The sequence below is a fragment of the Notothenia rossii genome (assembly GCF_949606895.1).
Source record: "Notothenia rossii genome assembly, chromosome: 7".
NCBI lineage: Eukaryota > Metazoa > Chordata > Actinopteri > Perciformes > Nototheniidae > Notothenia > Notothenia rossii.
In genome coordinates this window covers 11,779,369-11,796,658 of record NC_136905.1, presented here as the reverse complement: position 1 = coordinate 11,796,658, position 17,290 = coordinate 11,779,369, and the positions used below count along the sequence as shown (strand labels likewise).

Genomic DNA, 17,290 nt, shown 5'->3' with positions numbered 1-17,290 from the left:
TATGAAAGTGAGGCCATTAAAGTCCCTCTTTTACTTCATTATGTGTCCTTAGTATTCAGCTACCTACCTCTAATCGCACATTTAGTATTTATTGACTTCCAAAAGCAATATCAAACACAGTTTAACCGCTTAATTGGTCTTTTTATTTACAGAGTATGACAAGCTTCTCCAGCAGCTGAGCAAACAGTGCGGTGAGTTATTCCCAGGTGGAAGCCACACCTTTGTGAAATGTGCCGGAGACTTGGTGTTTTTACAGCAGGTGTTCTGTGTTGGCATGGGGATAATACGACAGAAAGCCATGTTAATTACCTGTGGTGCGTTTGTGCTGTTCCTGAATATTAATTCATTCAAATGAAAAAATTATAATTTCTTTATCAATAAATCAGCCGTATTACCTTGAATGGTTGAAGGAAACGTTTTTATTTGTATTTTGCTCGCATGCGTCCAAGTCATCCAGTTTTTGCTCACTGCTTTTCTCGATATTTAAGAAAATGTTGCTTTCTGAAACACTTGCTTAAAGGTGGGGTAGGTAATTCACTTCAGAAACACTTGTTGTTATATTCCATGGAATGCTCTTAACATCCCGATAGCAATGAATACATTAAATGCTTTGACAATAAATACATACAAAAATGTCATCTGTGGAAGCCGTGGTACTGTAAAAAGCACGACCAATCATTTGAGCCGGCCCGGCTAAAATAACTGGATGGCCTACCTGCCTGTCAGCCTTCCATCTGTGCACAAACTTATCTGGTGCCCTCATTGGTCATGTGCGCGTCCGTGTGTTGGAGGAGGGGCTCTGTAAGGAAGTCTGAAGGAAGGGGCAGATTTTTTTCGGTTGTGTACTTTCAAATTCTAGCGCACTCGAGCTGGTTTCTCCATTCTTACCTACCCTACCTTTAATAGTCTCATGCTTGCGCAGGTGTGTTACTAATCCATGATAATGTTTTAAATAGAAAGCAAAAATGTCTGTTTGGGAAGTAGTAAAAATATGACTTGGATTATTCACTTCTTCAAGAATCCAATGTGAGAAATTGACAGAGTGGGTAATTGATATGCAAATGGTAATTGTTGGGTGACATATTTCTTTAAATTACCAAGGAAACTGAAATGTATGCGAAGTAACTCTGCCTTGTCTCTCCGTCTCTGCAGCATTGTCTGCCAGCCCTCTGAAGATTCAGAGCACTGCTTTAGGTTTCAAGCTCTACTGCTCACTCAAATACTATATAAGCTACATGAAGACCAGCTGGCACCTCAAGTGAGTCCACATGCAGAGCACCTCTCTGACCTGACACCCCATGTGCACCTGCTACCGAGGAGGAAGTTTCCAAACTAAATTTCTGACAAACTTTAAGTAAGACCGGAATAGCAATGTTGAGAATCATTATGTGCAGGAACACCAGCACCTGCACGGGGAATCAAATGGAGAAAAAAAGCTTATTTTTGCTTTCAGTATCATGCAGTGTAGGCACGTTGTTTACTGGAAGGCACAGAATTGCAATGCTCTAACCCTAAAGACAGGAAATGCACACAATATTGAGGAGCTCTATGTCTAACCAGCGTGTGTGCCAACAACACAAACACAGTTTCAGATCAGATCCACACACACTGGCTTGACTGCCGCACTTACACACACACTCAAATATCAAATAGAGGTATATAAATGTACCCTGACATTTCTCTTCATGATGGCAACGTCTGGAGCACCTTTACTGAAGTTCAGCCTCGAAAATCCTTATCAAAGTTCAACTGCTGACAGCTTTAAAAGTTCAGGATCTACAAAATAATCTGTGAATAAGAAGTGGATCATTATGTCTGCCTGCAAATGTTGTTATGTGGCAGCTTGGGGCTCATCTGGACATTTAAACACCTGCTTCATCCTACCCATCTGTTATAATCATAAACACAGTGCATCATTCTGGCAGCTAGTGTTAATTGCGTCAGCTATTTTTGTATTTAGTTTTAGTCTTAGTCCTGTGTTAAATTTCCTTTTTAGTTTTAGTCATATTTACTCACCTTCATCCTGTTTTTATTTAGTCAAGTTTTAGTCGACTAAAAGTCTGAGCATTTTAGTCTTATTTTAGTCAAAGAAAACAAATTATTTTAGTCTACTTTTTGTTAATGAAAACGGTTGAGTCTTTTTTAGTCATCAGATTATATAGAACATGTCAGTCAAACTAGTAGCCAAAACCAATAATTTGTCATTTTAGTATATATAAATAAATAAGATTGTACCTTATCCTTATTTGATGAAAAACACAGGTTGAATGATTGAGAAAGCAGCTTTGCAGAGAGTATCTGCTCAGGTTTGTGGTGTTTTTTTTACCAGCTGTGTTATGGCCACATTGCTTCCCTTCTGATGAAACAATGCATTTGCTTTTTTTCTCCACCTCATTGTAGCGAAAATGGGCCCAAATATCAAATTGTTTCTTTCTCCCAAGCAGTGGTGGCTGCTTTAGACATTTTCGTTGTCAGTCATTTTGACGGACAGGATTGTAACATTTCCGTCATAATCCATTATTACCCGTCGAGTGCACAATTTATCACTCACTCGCGCTGAAGGATCTTTAGGAACATAAAAGTGTGTATTAGCTGCTCTGACAAACATTTCATCAAAGAGAAAGATCACATCAGTAGTAGTGCAATTATTCCACGAAGCTACTGTGTTTCTTTTGCCAGGCTTATACCCCCACCTGCTGGTAGATTTCAAGATCTGCACGGAGTGAAACAATTGAAGAAAATCTGCCTATTATCATGCATGACACATTTTCTTTTATCCTTCATAAAATGAGTTTGCAACGAATCCATGTCCCCACATCTAATGTTCAATTTCAATTCATATTCTTTCTGAGTGTATGCAGCTGCATCCGTCTACTCTACTCTTACTAAACTATGATGTTGCAGGAAGAATTAATGCCACCGAATAAAGAGAAGGAGTATGTTGATAACGAAACATGTATTTGCTTTCTTCCATATAGAGAGAAGAAGATTGACAAGGATGCCAGGACAAAGCCTGGCAGCAGCGTGCAGGAAGTCTGGATTGAAATCTTTAACCCGACAGAGAATGATAAAGGGAAATACACGTTGGAGATGTTTGACGGCAAAGAGACACACAAACGATATCTTGACCTATCTGGACAAAGTGGGTGGAGTCTAAAGCACACATACTGTATGGAGACGATTTCAGAGAAGATGTTGATTCTTATTTATTCCAACAGTGTTTGCTGATGCCTTGCTGGAGCACCAGAGGTTGAAGTAAGTGCAGTAGTGGGTGCATCTAGCATGGTTTGCTGTGACACTAACAGAGAGCAGTGAGAGGTAACACACTATTAGTTGGAAACACTGAAAGAATCTAAGCACAAACTGTTATTTCCCCGCACTGTGCCTTGTCGTATTGACCCGTCTCCTTGTTTTCATCCTTCAGGCAAGCGGCCGTGGCTGAGAAAAGTGAGTCCCAGGTTATGTGTTAACGCTGAGATCCTTTTTCCACAATAAAGGTGAAAAGACTGTACAGTGGATATCAGCGGGGAGTTATTGTTGTTTGTTTGGTTTCAGATCGGGCCAAAGTGACAAAGGGTCTCCCTGATGTGGTGGCCATCATGGAGGGCAAGGTAAGATACACTTATTACTTTTTTACGCTGCTATGGACAGTCTTGCACTAATGTACATTTATCAAAGATATTGAAGTGACTTATTATATTGATTGTTGAGCTTGTCTTAATGTGTGCATATGTATGAATGTGTCTGTTGATTGTGTATATATAGGTACATACATATTTGTATATATATATTTGTTTTTGTATTCAGGATTGTGGGAAACTGTATTTCGATATCTCTGTCTGTACACACAAACTGAAAGATTGACAATAAAGTTGACTTAGATATTAGTGATATTATTGTATGAAGAGTTCGTGGTTGATTTCTTTTGACTGCTCCTTGTCCTATCTTCAGACTTTGTGTCTCACGTGCTTCATCGACGGTTGTCCGGACCCAGAGATCATCTGGCTTCGTAACGACAAGGAGATTGTGGACCAGGCCCAGTTCACCATCACAAAGGAGCCCAAGTGCAGCACCATCACCATCCACAACGTCACCATGGCAGATTCTGGGAAATACAGCATCTTTGTGCGCAACAACTTTGGCTCTGAAACGGTTGATGTTACTGTGAGCATTTACAAGCATGGGGAGAAGCCTCCAGATCACGCTGTGGAGATGGGTTTTGAACGCAAAAAGAAGTGAGGGATTGAGTTTGAGATCTGCATACAACGAACAGATATATACAGGTGGATGGATAGATAGATTATTACATGGAATGATGATTGTTTTTTGTGTTTAAGGAAACTTTATTGAGCATTAAGGAACTTTGTTGTGGTTTTGAAAAAATCTCCTAGTCTTCGAACTCCAAATACCTTCTTTATATGAGTTTGATGTTCGTAGCAGTGCTTTTTTCCCTGGCAAATGTTCAATGTAAGCTTCACTTGGTCAATGGGGGGAAATCAATCACCTTCAGCATGAAGCCTACCAATGTTATATTATAATCCTTAAAGCCTTATGTGTGTGTTGTCTTGACTTTAGACTTTGATATCTCTGCAGTGGCAGAGTTTCACCATCCAGCTGCATTTGATACATCTTTCCCCTTTTTGCTTTTGCAATTTGAACTGCACTGACAGACCTAAAGAAATGCCTAACGATGTTTATTTAAATCAAGAACATAGGATCCTGGTAACATAAAGATGACACTTTCTTTGTATTATTTAAACTGGAGACACTGTGTGCCATAAAAAGATATACTTTGTGATGGATATTGCAAAATTCTGTTAGTCAAACTCATTTGGTTGAAGTCATGGGTGTTGGATATACAGATTTTTTCTATTTTAAAGTAACTCTGTGCAACTTATGTAAAAAGAAAATGCACTATGTACCTTTAACAACTGAAAAGCTGAATTCATACTCAGTAAAATGCACAATTAATCATTTTGATACACTCCGAGGATATCCTGCTACAGACTCACTTGGTCTGGTATGCTCATACAGTAGTAACTTATGTTAGGATGTCAGCTAACATTAGTTAATTTGTTAATTAGCAACCCCTATATATTGCTTTATAACTGCTGTCAGAGAGCCAGTTTGCAGACTTTGACTTTACCTGTGCTCCTAGTACAGTACATTTTATAATTCACCAGTATTGGAAATGTGCTTGCTTCCTAAGCACATGTCAAAATGAAAACTGCAACTCTCTGAAGCTAATCAAGCTTTTGGTGAATCATATGCAGGATTTGTTTGTGTGTGTTGTGAATAAAGCTTATTCAAGTGACTTTTGCCTGTGTAGTATTTTTATAAACATATATATATATATATATTTGGTCCTTTTATTCTTAAAGTAAACGTTTAGTCCAATTTATTATAAAGAAAATGTAGAGTGCAGCTTTCTGTGTGTATGATTTTGCAAGCAGAGATTATTTATTGAACTTTAAAAGCAAACAGTCCGTAGTGTCATTAACCCTCATACTGGGGCTCAGTCAGGTAGACTCATGTTAGGGTTCAACGACACTCTAAGGACAGGTCGCATACAAGTTCATTTAGTGTATTACATTTATATTTTTTCCAATGTTAACACCACATGCTAACATCTTCAAAATCCATTCTTTGGGAACTTCACATGAATTAATGTAATAAGACAAAACTGCGAAGTATGGTGCACATGGGAAAATCTGTGCATATTTCTTATAAAGGAAGCTTTTTAACACACGTGACAAAACTGACCATCTAACTATATATCTTTGGTAAAAGCTGAGTTTGGTCCAAACAGGAGTACGTGAACTCCGGGTTGTTCAAACAGCAGTGATTACTACAGAGGAGGTTGTTACTCATTAGACAGGGCAGAGCGTTCTGTATAAGAAGGTGGATGACTCCAGTCACATCCTCCACATTGTGTTAAGATTCACACAGTTGTCTTCAGCCTCCAGCCCAGTAGGATCTTCTAGAAAACATGGACTTCAATGGAACATGGCAGGTGTACGCCCAGGAGAACTACGAGGCGTTCCTCAGGGCCTTGGGTGAGAAAATAAAAAATCAAGAAGGGTTTTTTAAGTATAACAACATATTTATAAGGGGTAAACGAGACAGAGTGCCTATTTAAATGTTGTTACAACTTCCACATGCTTAATTGAACCACACAGAACACACATTCTGATTCTGATTCCAAAGACTCATCAGTTCTTCCTTTTAGGTTGTGCAGGATTTAACAAAACACATCTTTTCCTTTGCTTTCCAGATCTCTCAGAAGATGTTATCAAGATGGCCAAGGACATCAAGCCGGTCACTGAGATCAAACAAACTGGTAATGACTTTGTTGTCACCTCCAAGACCCCTGGGAAGTCTGTGACCAACTCCTTTACCATCGGCAAGGAGGCTGATATCAACACCATGGACGGCAGGAAGCTCAAGGTTTGTAGTTCTTGTTTTCTTTTTCATTTCTAAGGTCCTTATGTATATGATTTCTTATTTGGGACAGCATGTTTGTGTTTACAGCAGAAATATCAGTGTATATGTATCTTAAAGTGTGCTGTGAGTAAGTGTACAAGTGTATTCTTTGGGGAGGTTTGTGATATGTATTGTCTCCTCCTGTGACCCACAGTGCACTGTCAAGATGGAGGGAGGCAAAATGGTCTGCAACATGGGCAAGTCCTTGCACATCTCTGAGCTCCAAGGAGGAGAGTTGATTGAGGTATGCCTATATTACCAGATTGCTGCTTCACCTTAAATATCATAAGCTTCAATAATGTAATGAATTTCTTAGCCTCTAACTAAATATGTTAATTCTCCCTTATCCAATTTCAGACTCTGACCATGGGCTCAACAACTCTCATCAGGAAGAGCAAAAAAATGTAAACCTTGCAGTGAAGAAACACATGTCTATTTAAATAAAATTGTTGCTTAATAATTGTGGTTTGCATCGTCTTGTTTGAGAAAATGTCTCTCTTTGAAAAGGCTTATCCCAACATTCAGTGTTGTAAAGTTACTAAGTAGATTTTGAGGTAGTTGTACTTTACTTGGGCCTTTCTTTTGCTACTTTGTCATTCTTCTCCACTGCAATTCAGAGGTTAATCGTGTAATGTTACTCCACTGCATTTATTAAATACCTTTAATTACTTTGCAGATTTGGATTAATGATGTGAAATATAATCAACACTTAAATAAGGCTTTGGTTACACCTGGAGTAATATTCACTATAGCTACACTGCAGTATACAAAGTTATTAAAACATGCTCCACCTTTACCAACTTTGATAAAACTTGAATGCAAATCACATGATACGTATATATTATTCTGGAATGAGCCACTCTACATAATTAGTACTTTTAGATTCTGTACTCCGAGGAGATTTTGATACCAATGCTTTTCTTTTTTATTCAAGCTAAAATGTTGATAGCTTGACTTTTACAAGCAATGTTCTATAATAATCTATTCTTAAACACAGGTAGGGGAGAAGGGGGTAAGTTGAGCCAGTGGGTAAATTGAACCACCCCCTGTAACCAGGCAACACCTTGTAGTTGTTATCAAGTGACCAGAAATTGTGCAACTCCACCCATTTCTCATTGCCTGTGAAAGAGAGATACTCATTGTGGTCTGTTAAGTAAACATTTTTACTTTGCCTGTCAAAGTACATTTTCTAGATGTCAGCTATATCGGCTGTCATGTCAAAAAAAAAGTATCCAGGTTTAAACACATATATTGTATATGTTGATGTGTTGGCAGCGTATTAAACCATGTGAATCATTAAGCTAAAGATGACATTTTTCTAAAATGGTGGCTCTGGGGTAAAGTGAACCAGGGGCCTTGGGGTAAGTTGAGCCAGTTTTTCAATGGAGAAATACATGAAAGTAGGCCAAGTTGATAATAAGAGCTCATTGTAGGCTACATTTAAAGTTAAATTTACCGTGTTTGATTGGTAAGATGTATGAAATTGTATCACCATTTGTATGATTACTTTTCCTTTTAACATGTTAAAAAAAAAATCAATCAATTCAATCGAAATGTATATTAAAAATATTTGAAAAACTAAGCTTGTATTTGGTTTGTTATTTATTGTTTATAGTTACCTTTAAGATTTGTTGTAGGTATGCCCAGGTTTGAACATTGGTTCAATTTACCCCCTGACCTGGATCAACTTACCCCTACACTGGGGCAAATTGAGCCACAAGACTTTTTCTTTTAAAGAAGTAATATTTTCTCTGCCCTTGATCAAATATTAATTATTATCATTGCCATTGATAGGAGACATCCTGAATTATAGGTGTGTGTTTTCATTTTTAGTATGTGTCATTTTTTTCCTTGCTTAGGACAGTATAACTAAAAAAAGGGCTCAACTTACCCCACTCTCCCCTACTATTTGCATGAGTACTTTTTTTTGTACTTATAGTATATTTTGATGCCAAAACTTATTCTACTTATACTTTGATTGCAGAACTTTTATTCGTAACAGAGTATTCCTACACTCAGGTATTTCTACGTTTACAGTACTTGATCTGAGTACTTTTTTCCACCTCAACATCCTGGATTGGGTGCGCATGTGCCTTCGTGGCTTTACGCATGCGTAGTACGAAGGGAACGCTTTGACCACGTAGTTAGTGTAGCCTGCAGTAAAGCATACGGATTTGTGAATAAAAAGCTGTAGTAAACTAATTCCCGGCTGCCAAATTAAAGCAACGGACCTTTACAAACATGGCGAGGTACCTGAGACCGCCTAACACTTCTCTCTTCGTCAGAAACATCGCCGATGACTCCAGGTATGTTGTTATTTTTTCAGCCTACGGTATGCACGCATGGACCAGCAGCTAACGTAATGCTGGTTACTGTGGAAACATGACCAAAAATGGCAATCTGACGTTAGGGGGACAAAAATGGACAAAAAATGTGTTTTTTCTGGATTTTGCTAACACATGCTAATACATGCTAATATGAAAGACTGTGTTGTTGGAAGTGACGTAAATGGCACTCCCCCTAAGAAGGACGTAGGCCTAGCTATTTATACTATGGACATGCATTAATAATGTAGCGTGACTACACACCGTGTCTGTGCTGTGAAGCACGTTACGTGTATGTTAAACAGCGGGTCTATTTTTATTTCACCCACCAGCTTTAACCTCTTTTAAAATGTACGCCCCCATTCCTGTCAGCAGGGAGAGCAGAAGCAGAAAATAGACCTGAGACAGACCAATAACATGTCCATCTTAGGTTACTGAGCATTTTAAATGTGGAATATGTAACAAAGAGAAGGGGTAATACTACATGATGCCTTTGTTGTTTGTTTTTTTGTTTTCTGAGTTTTTCCCTTAACAATGTTTACAACCTGTTAGTTTGAATAAAAACTGCAAACACTGTCACACTTATAATGTTGTGTATAAATGTGACAGTGTCTACATTAAGTGGTGTAGGGCTTAAACAAATGTTATTTTTAATTATAAATGTATCTGCCTATTGTTTTTGTCATGATGGACTAATCTTTTGGTCTGTAAAATGTCCAAAAATAAATAAATGACTTGTTTGGTCATTGCAAAGACATTTTATATGTTTTTTTTATTAAAGTAGAAATGGTCATGTTTGAGTGGCTGGAAAAAGCATGTTTTTGCATGAAAAGTGTACTTTAACTTTTTATCTATCTTTTTCCTCAGTCAGTTTGACTTATTGATTCGTCTGCTAATTTTAAGCAATGGTCATTTTCTAACCCCTGTGACTTTGCCCCCTCTTTTAATAAATCATTTGTGCTATTTTCTAGCTTTTACGGCCGCTATGGATTTGTGAATTTGGCCAGCTTGGTTATTACACAATTTAAACAATGGAAACTCCTTCTAAGTGGGCGGGTGACTTGATATGTCTGCAAATAGGTTTTGTCATATGCTCTGCTGGCACCAGCTCTTGTGTTTACCATACACGCTGCTCTCCAACGGAATACATATGACAGCCAGCAGAATAAATGTGCTTATTTCATGACCCTTCTTAGGCCAGAGGATATACGACGTGAGTTTGGTCGTTATGGGCCTATTGTAGATGTCTACATTCCACTTGACTTCTATACACGCCGGGGAAGAGGATTTGCTTACATTCAATATCCTTTATTCTTTTCATTGTGGAAATTGTGCTTTTCTAACAGAAGGGTTGTCAAATATAATAGCTGACTTTTAGGGTTACAGTTGGTTCAAGAACACCTGACCTGACTGTGTTATTTTGTATGTGATTTGTACCTGTTTCTAATCATTGTTGCATTCAGATTTAATCTAATTGCTAACCAATATTTCTTCTGTTGTTGCCTTAGAATGATAAAGATACAGTTCTGGAGATCCCGCACCAAAGAAAGTTGAAAGTCGGTTTTAGCGTAGATTCAAGCCAAAGACACCCAGGCGACAAGCAATAGTGGAATTGGGAAAATAAAGAGAGCAAAAGCATGAAGACAAAGAGGAGAAAAGAGAGCACCCAGGCTTCCATTTGTCTTCCAAAGCGAGGAAAAGAAAAGTGTTTATTGGGCAAAGACAAGCAGGAAACCTCAAGTTCTTCTGCCAAGAAAATAAAGATCAAGCTGAAGGTCAAAGGTCAAGCAGGTTAAAAGGTAACAAGCCAAAGTTTTTGTATCCTACCGAATCTGATCATCAATATTTGTCTTGTCTTCACAATTTGAGATCACAAATTGATTGAGTTTGATGTTGTTTATATGCACACTGAAGACAATACAATGTTTCTCATGAACTGATTTTGCACTGCACTGATGTAAATAAACTGTGTTCCAGCCCTTATTGTAAATTGTTGTGCATGTGTGCAGCTTTCTCTGTCCCAACTCTCCACATTTCAAAATGAAAGCCCTTAACAATACAGCTACATTTGAAGATGTCCGGGATGCAGAGGACGCTCTTCACAACCTGGACCATAAATGGGTTTGTGGGCGTCAGATCGAGATCCAGTTCGCCCAGGGGGACAGAAAGAGTACGACTAATGTGCATTCATATCTAAGCAGCATACATTAAGCTTTTGTGATGACATATTGTATTAGCATTGTTTGGAAAATGTCTGGTTTATAATCACCTAATGTTCTGGTGCACGTCTTTTCATCCAGCCCCTAACCAGATGAAGACCAAGGAAGACCATTCCCCTCGTAGCGACGATGATCAAGACAGACGTCGCAGGCGGTCCCGGAGCCGCAGCAATGAGCGGCGCAGGTCCCGGAGCCCCTCGCATGAGCGCAGACCTCGGAGGTCTGAGAGCCCGAGAGAGTGAGTTGACAACTTTGCTTTATTGAACCTAGAGTAACTTAGTCACTTAACTAAAAAGGTCAAACATAGTTGAATGTTTGTGATTTCAGTTGTTTAGTTTGATCATTTAGTCAACCCTTGATCCTACCAAATGTAAGAGTCAACTCTGTCCTACAATGTGTTTCGTGATTAGGACCGGGCATCAGACCACAATACTTAAAAGACAAACTGATTTATATGTAGCATCGAGCATCAAATAAAAGAAAGATCTGAACTTTTTAAAAAGCTAAGCTTAGGCTCTGGTTTGATATTTTTCTTTACTCCCCAACACACTAACTAACTAATAAATTGAATATTTAAAACGTGACTCAACATTATTTAGCCCCTTGTATATTACAAGGACCCATTTAATCAATTTTTTTATCAATGAAGAAAATGAAATGTTTTCTCTCTTTAGATCTCGTTCTTACAGTCGACACAGACGGAGCAGAAGCCGTGAAAATGACAGGTAATTGATCATCTTTCAGTCTGTTAAAAGTGTACGAATTTGGCCTGCACCTTTGTTATTATTCAAATGTGCTGTTAATCCCACTAGGCACAGAGGTCCCCCTCGTGAGCACCACCGGACACACCATGAAGCAGGCCCACGCAGCCGCTCTGCGTCCCGCTCCCCTCCCCCCCCCAGACCTATGGCCAAAGGTAAGAAGAGCCAGTCGAGGTCCCACAGCCCAGCGGAGGACTTCCACCCCCCCTCCAGCTCCCACAAACAGCCTGTGGGCCGCTCTCCATCCCGCTCCCTCTCTCGCTCCGTGTCCCGCTCCCGCTCTCGCTCCAGATCCTGGGCCGGACGTAAGTCTGGAGGCCACTGACAGTCTGTCCCCCCAGAGCCCTGATCATCTGTGTCCGAGGACGTTCTGTTCTGCTACGATAACGAGAGTGTCCGTTTGTTTTTGTTTCATCACATTTCGGTCTGTTGCCAAAGGTGGGACGCAGAGTATAAGGAGTTGAGATATTTTTTTAGTGAAAAGCTTTTTGTCTTTAAATAATTTCTTGGAAACCCCAGCAGGTTGTTTTTTTTTGGACTTGTAATGTGGGATGCTATAGGTTAATAAAGATGTTACAGTTTGGCGTTGCCAATAATATTTTTGTATTTTGGGTTACCCAATGTTTATGTTCATCCATGTAGTAATATGCCTGTCTCCATGTGGCGTATTAGAATAAACAAAGATACAACTTCAGAGACCCAGCTTACCAGTATTTACCAAATATGTTGTTCCCGCTATTATACAGCAGGAAAGCTGTATACTGTAGTAGCTGTAATGAGTGTTGCAATGGATGCTACCTTGTGCTATTACCTAGAACTTAGTTTGAACAAGATGTACCGTCAGTTGAATTTGTCAAGTGTTCCTTATACGGCTATCCTAGTTTTACTTGGTATAATTTGTCAATAAACAATGTCGATGAAGAATCTGTTTTTTTTTTTTTAAGGAACTCTTTAAGAATTTAAAGCAGGGGTGTCCAAACTACGGCCCGGGGGGGAAATGCGGCCCGCCGGCCATTTTGAATCGGCCCTCAGACTAAAAAAGTATAATGAAATATGGCCCACAAAGGAAACTTGTGCTTAAATATAAATAAGTTAATTTTCCAATAATTTGGGTCAATTAAAAGTGGAAATTTGATTTTTTTTTTAATCTAAGTTGATAAGCCAAATAACATTAGCTGCTTGAAATATACCCTTCCTATTATAAGCAATCTGAGGCTCCCGTTTTAAAGAATGAGCTGCTAACAAAATGAATGAAACCTTATGGAGAGCTGTGATGTAGGCTGTTATATTAAAGCATATTCAAGAAGCATAATCTACCTACATTTGATGGATTTTGCTGACTTAACTTATGAGGCAGTATACCTCTAGTGAGTGGCCCAGCCCTTCGTATTTTTTCTGTATGTGGCCCTCGTTGAAAAAAGTTTGGACACCCCCGATTTAAAGTAGAGAGGGTTCCTTGAGCAAAGGTCTATTGTACAACACACCCTAGACAGTGAAAGTGTTCACTCCAAAGAAAATATTCAAACACAGACAGAGGTAGGGGGGAAGGGAAAGGGATTTATTTCTTCTTTTTTTTTGGTAAAATTTCTTTTCAATTCATAGAGTGCATTTGTTTGCTTTTTTCAAACACTAATTCATACAAATTTTAAACGGGGCATTTTTCTTTTCCATATTCAGTGACATTTCAAAGGGGGACAAATTAACAGCCAATTCAATATTTTCAAATTTAGAATGAGGAGACTGCCATGCACAACTCAATCAGGGCAAGAAATTAAACATTTACATGAACAACCAATATAAGTACAACTTAAATCATTATGGGGCCAGGTTCAGTTGTCAGCTGGCGGAAGAGCAGCGGAGAACTGAAGATGGTTCAGATGAAAACATTTTGGTCATCGTGTGGCAATGCCACCTAATGCAAGTATTCAGTTTCAGCATGGATTTCAACTTAGGCACAAACAGGTCAACTCGAGATTAAAAGCATCACGCTTACATATTGTAAGCACATTCAGAACTCGAGTTCATACACAGGCAAGTCTCCTCAAGGATCAAATTTACATTTTGCAGTTTTACTTTTTGCACAAAGCATAGTTCACCCTACACTGTTTAATACAAAACAATAAAAAACATGTGCAAGATCTCTGGAAAGATAACAGTGCAGGGGTACTGAGAAATGCTATATGCAGTTTTTTTAACAAAAATATTCTTCAGTATTGAAGTCAAGACATTGAAGTCAAGACACGTCCTTAGCATGTCTTATACATTCAGTGTTATTACTAAAAATACTTTTTGTCAAACAGGCCTCAAATTTGGCCTGCAAATGTACATATGCTACAAGTACTTTTTACATATCATTATTTACATGGCTCTTAAACACATTAACAAGCTCTCATACTTTGTTTTGTTTTCTTTAGACTGGCCATAAACAGCTCCAATTCTGCAAGGGGAAAGTAAAGAGAGCCTCATTGAGGGTTGAATCACAAAAATAGAGAATCCATCGGGAGATAGTCAATTACGCCTCCATCTTTTCAATAGCATCTTTGTCTGTAACTTATTAAAAACTAGTCTGATTGCAGTGCAAGAGGGTAAACATGACTCAGAGGCAAGAGGCAGAGTGGCTGTTGATAATGGACTGGTCATCCACTGAGACCTATTTTGTAAACATAAACACCAGCCTCCTGCCTCACAGAGTCCCTGCAGACACTTCACTTCAGAAACCTTCCTCAGTTCTGCCTCAGCTTGCTTTCTAATGCATGCAGCCAACAGGACCATTTGACATGACTTGAGAAAGTGAAACTCAACAGTCCCACAATTAAGCCTGGCCCTCTTCCGCATGTTGGAGCTGCAGCACTGTCCTGAAAAGGTAGAGACTGAGGAGCAACCACATGAATGATTGGAACAGATTAACAGTAGAAGTGACCACAGGGAGTCTTACCCATTCACCACTCGGGCTTGAAAGGTTAAAGTGGCAATGGCAACCATGCCGACCACATGTCAGGAGGATGTCCCCCAAAAAGGGGAGAGAAAAGAAATACAGCGAAAACATTGCTTTGGTTACACACAGTTCTTCATACATCTTCCAACCACAACAATAAAGGACTTGTACAAAATAATGCTATGATAGAGTGTTCTGGCCTTAGACAAGATCAGCTCCTGTAGTGCATGTGCGCACAGCGCAATAAAAAAGGTACAGGAGCCGATAGTCCAAGGCCCGTGTGCCATGGTCTCTTTTATCTTTCAGTTTGAGGTTATACCTTTGACCTGTACTAGACAGTGCATTACCTCCAGTAAGATAGCTTTTTTTCCCTGCAGAATTGCAGTCAAGTGCCTTTTCCATCCCAAACAAGGATTGCGATACATTAAAGAAAAGAAGGTGGACCCTAATCAAGAAATGCTACAAATGTGAGTTTGCTTTAGCACCGGAAGTTTAAGACAGGACCCCTAAAGGCTGATCAAAAAACGTTGTAAATGAAAAAGCATGTCTGTCCACAGAAATGGACTGTAAAAGTGATGGGAATTTACCTGACCGATATAACACTTGTTTAGAAGGGGAAACACACTGAATCTGCTTGATAGCCAACATTAAAAAGAACAAAACAAAACAGAAATAAGGGATATCCAGTTCGTCATTAGTCACAGAAACTGACTCCACTAAAGGCATTACCGACCAGCAAGGCTCCAAGGCTGCAATATCTGGAAATATTAGTTTTAAAATTTTTGTGTTGAAAAAAGATTCGCAGTAAACATTACTGCAAATGCAATTTAACACTGGTGTCAATCTAAAAACAGCTAAAAGTATTACAGCACTGAGGTGTTCCTGGTGGGTGGGAGCCCTAAAAAGAGTCCCAGTTCATATATTGGCTTTTCAATCGAGTCTGGGCACCCCTCCTCAGGCCTGCACCTTGAGGAGACTTTTGAGCTGGAAGGCCATCATCTCCCTGTTGTCACAGGATCCCATTGGGAAGGACACCCAGTGGCTGGGGGGTTTGGGCAATACACTGGGCAGGGGTGGCTCGCTGAACTTAGGCCCAGCGTAGCTTGGACTTCCCTGTGTGGCCAGGAGCGTGTTGAGGTGAGACACTGCACCCTCCCAGTTCTGATCATAGTTGGCGGGAAAGCGAACAGAAGCGTTCTTCTCGGCAGACGCGGCCTGCCGCGCCTCTGGAGACCTGTGGTAGGCTAAGCCTTTGTCACTCCGGCGGTGTCCATGATGGTGAAGACCCCCTGCCCCTCCGGCAGATGCTGCTGCTCCGCTCTGGTCACGGCTTCTCTGCTTAGCCCGGCCAAGTTGATGGTTCTTCTTGGGCAGAGCGCGCTCGGGGTGGGAAACTGGAATGTTGTATCTCTCTCCGCCTCCCATATTGCTGCACTATGTGTCACCTATGATAAGAAAATAGTATTAGTTGACATCACTGGCAACTTGGGAATGGTTTGCACTAAATATTATATTCAAATGCAAAATAGTCCAATCCACCCACCCACAGCACATCTCAATGAAAACAAGCACAGACGGTACGTGCAGTAACACTAGACAGCCTGTTCGTCGTCGCCCCTCCCCCACACACCCACAGCCCAGATCAAAACAACCCCAGCTCACCTCTTTGTTGTCAGAAAGTTGGTGAAGCAAAGCTCTCTCTTCAACCGTTCACCTCCAACCGGGCCCCAGGTCCTCGAAGTAGGTCTCTGTCTACTTCTCGCTGTACGTCTGTGTCCAGCAAGGTCTGAAGTTTTCATGTGCCAATGAGCGTTGTTTTCCTGTCGAACCGAGCTGAACATCAATTCACCTCGGCACACAATGTTTCTCCAAGAAGCCGTAACCTTTAGGAGAAAATGTCAGTTAGATGCTAAATACACTTTGTGTTTTGCTCATGTTTTGAAAAGGAGAAGACGTTCATTTTAAGAGTGCGTCATTAAATCAAGCACTGCAAAAGACAATTAACAACAAAATACAGGTTACCTACGTTTCTTTAGAACATTGTCATTATAACTAAAATATTCTAAAAACTGTCCCAAGTATCACAACAAACCGTTAGATATACAAACTGCGACACGTTTGTTTGTGTGCCTCTAGCCTTGGGACGCTTTGTCCTGCCAGCCGTCTTTGTGTCGGAGATTTTTCGGGTAAAAAAATATGTTTTGTTTTCAAATATCTCGATAAAAGTAACTCAAATGTAGTAGTAGTAACATGGGTTAAGTTAATAACGTATTTCCAGTATCTGTCACACAGCTTTGGCACCAAATCAAAACAAAGAGACTGTGAGCTCAATATGGCGACGAGGCACAAAAACAGCTTCTCTTACCGACTTCCTCAGGCTTTGGTGGTAATGAAGCCCTTCGTCCGAGAAAATGTGCGACCAGCCTTTGGAAACCCCTCGACGGACAATGTGTAAGAAGCACAGCAAGCTATGTTTCCTACAAATCCCGTCTCCCTCGAAACTTAGGTGGTGTTCAAAGTGGCTGTAGGTCACCTCTTCTCTCCCGACTCCGTCTGTATTGCAACAAA

General features: G+C 39.9%; 4 protein-coding genes across 8 annotated transcripts in view; 3 read left to right on the top strand and 1 right to left on the bottom strand.

Moving 5' to 3' along the window:
* Positions 1-5,314, top strand: part of myom3 (myomesin 3) — a 57,811-nt gene extending 52,497 nt beyond the window's left edge. For both annotated transcript variants that reach the window (XM_079691279.1, XM_079691280.1), the window contains 7 exons: positions 153-191; positions 1,153-1,258; positions 2,979-3,142; positions 3,219-3,255; positions 3,425-3,447; positions 3,556-3,611; positions 3,952-5,314. In XM_079691279.1, the coding sequence (XP_079547405.1) occupies positions 153-191; positions 1,153-1,258; positions 2,979-3,142; positions 3,219-3,255; positions 3,425-3,447; positions 3,556-3,611; positions 3,952-4,239 (713 nt within the window). In that variant the 3' untranslated portion in view covers positions 4,240-5,314. The remainder of the gene's footprint in view (positions 1-152; positions 192-1,152; positions 1,259-2,978; positions 3,143-3,218; positions 3,256-3,424; positions 3,448-3,555; positions 3,612-3,951) is intronic.
* A 585-nt stretch (positions 5,315-5,899) lies between these two features.
* fabp10a (fatty acid binding protein 10a, liver basic) lies at positions 5,900-6,943 on the top strand. The gene is made up of 4 exons (XM_079691294.1): positions 5,900-6,056; positions 6,275-6,447; positions 6,638-6,727; positions 6,841-6,943. Exons 1-4 carry the CDS (start codon positions 5,990-5,992, stop codon positions 6,889-6,891), a joined length of 381 nt encoding a protein of 126 aa, XP_079547420.1. The 5' UTR covers positions 5,900-5,989; the 3' UTR covers positions 6,892-6,943.
* A 1,637-nt stretch (positions 6,944-8,580) lies between these two features.
* Positions 8,581-12,711, top strand: srsf10a (serine and arginine rich splicing factor 10a). 4 transcript variants are annotated; one of them, XM_079691287.1, is made up of 6 exons: positions 8,581-8,789; positions 10,004-10,110; positions 10,876-10,977; positions 11,108-11,264; positions 11,701-11,751; positions 11,839-12,711. In XM_079691287.1, exons 1-6 carry the CDS (start codon positions 8,725-8,727, stop codon positions 12,110-12,112), a joined length of 756 nt encoding a protein of 251 aa, XP_079547413.1. In that variant the 5' UTR covers positions 8,581-8,724; the 3' UTR covers positions 12,113-12,711. The 4 variants fall into 4 exon arrangements, with proteins under 4 accessions (XP_079547413.1, XP_079547416.1, XP_079547414.1 ...); XM_079691290.1 differs by lacking the exon at positions 10,004-10,110 and adding an exon at positions 10,316-10,606 and having other exon boundaries at positions 8,631-8,789; positions 10,817-10,977; XM_079691289.1 differs by having other exon boundaries at positions 8,653-8,789; positions 10,004-10,020; positions 10,316-10,977.
* Positions 12,712-13,324: 613 nt separating this feature from the next.
* Positions 13,325-17,290, bottom strand: pnrc2 (proline-rich nuclear receptor coactivator 2). Its single transcript, XM_079691293.1, has 3 exons — positions 17,088-17,290; positions 16,385-16,605; positions 13,325-16,167 (listed from the first exon to the last, which is right to left on the bottom strand). The coding sequence occupies exon 3, from the start codon at positions 16,145-16,147 to the stop codon at positions 15,677-15,679; it is 471 nt and encodes a 156-aa protein (XP_079547419.1). The 5' UTR covers positions 16,148-16,167; positions 16,385-16,605; positions 17,088-17,290; the 3' UTR covers positions 13,325-15,676.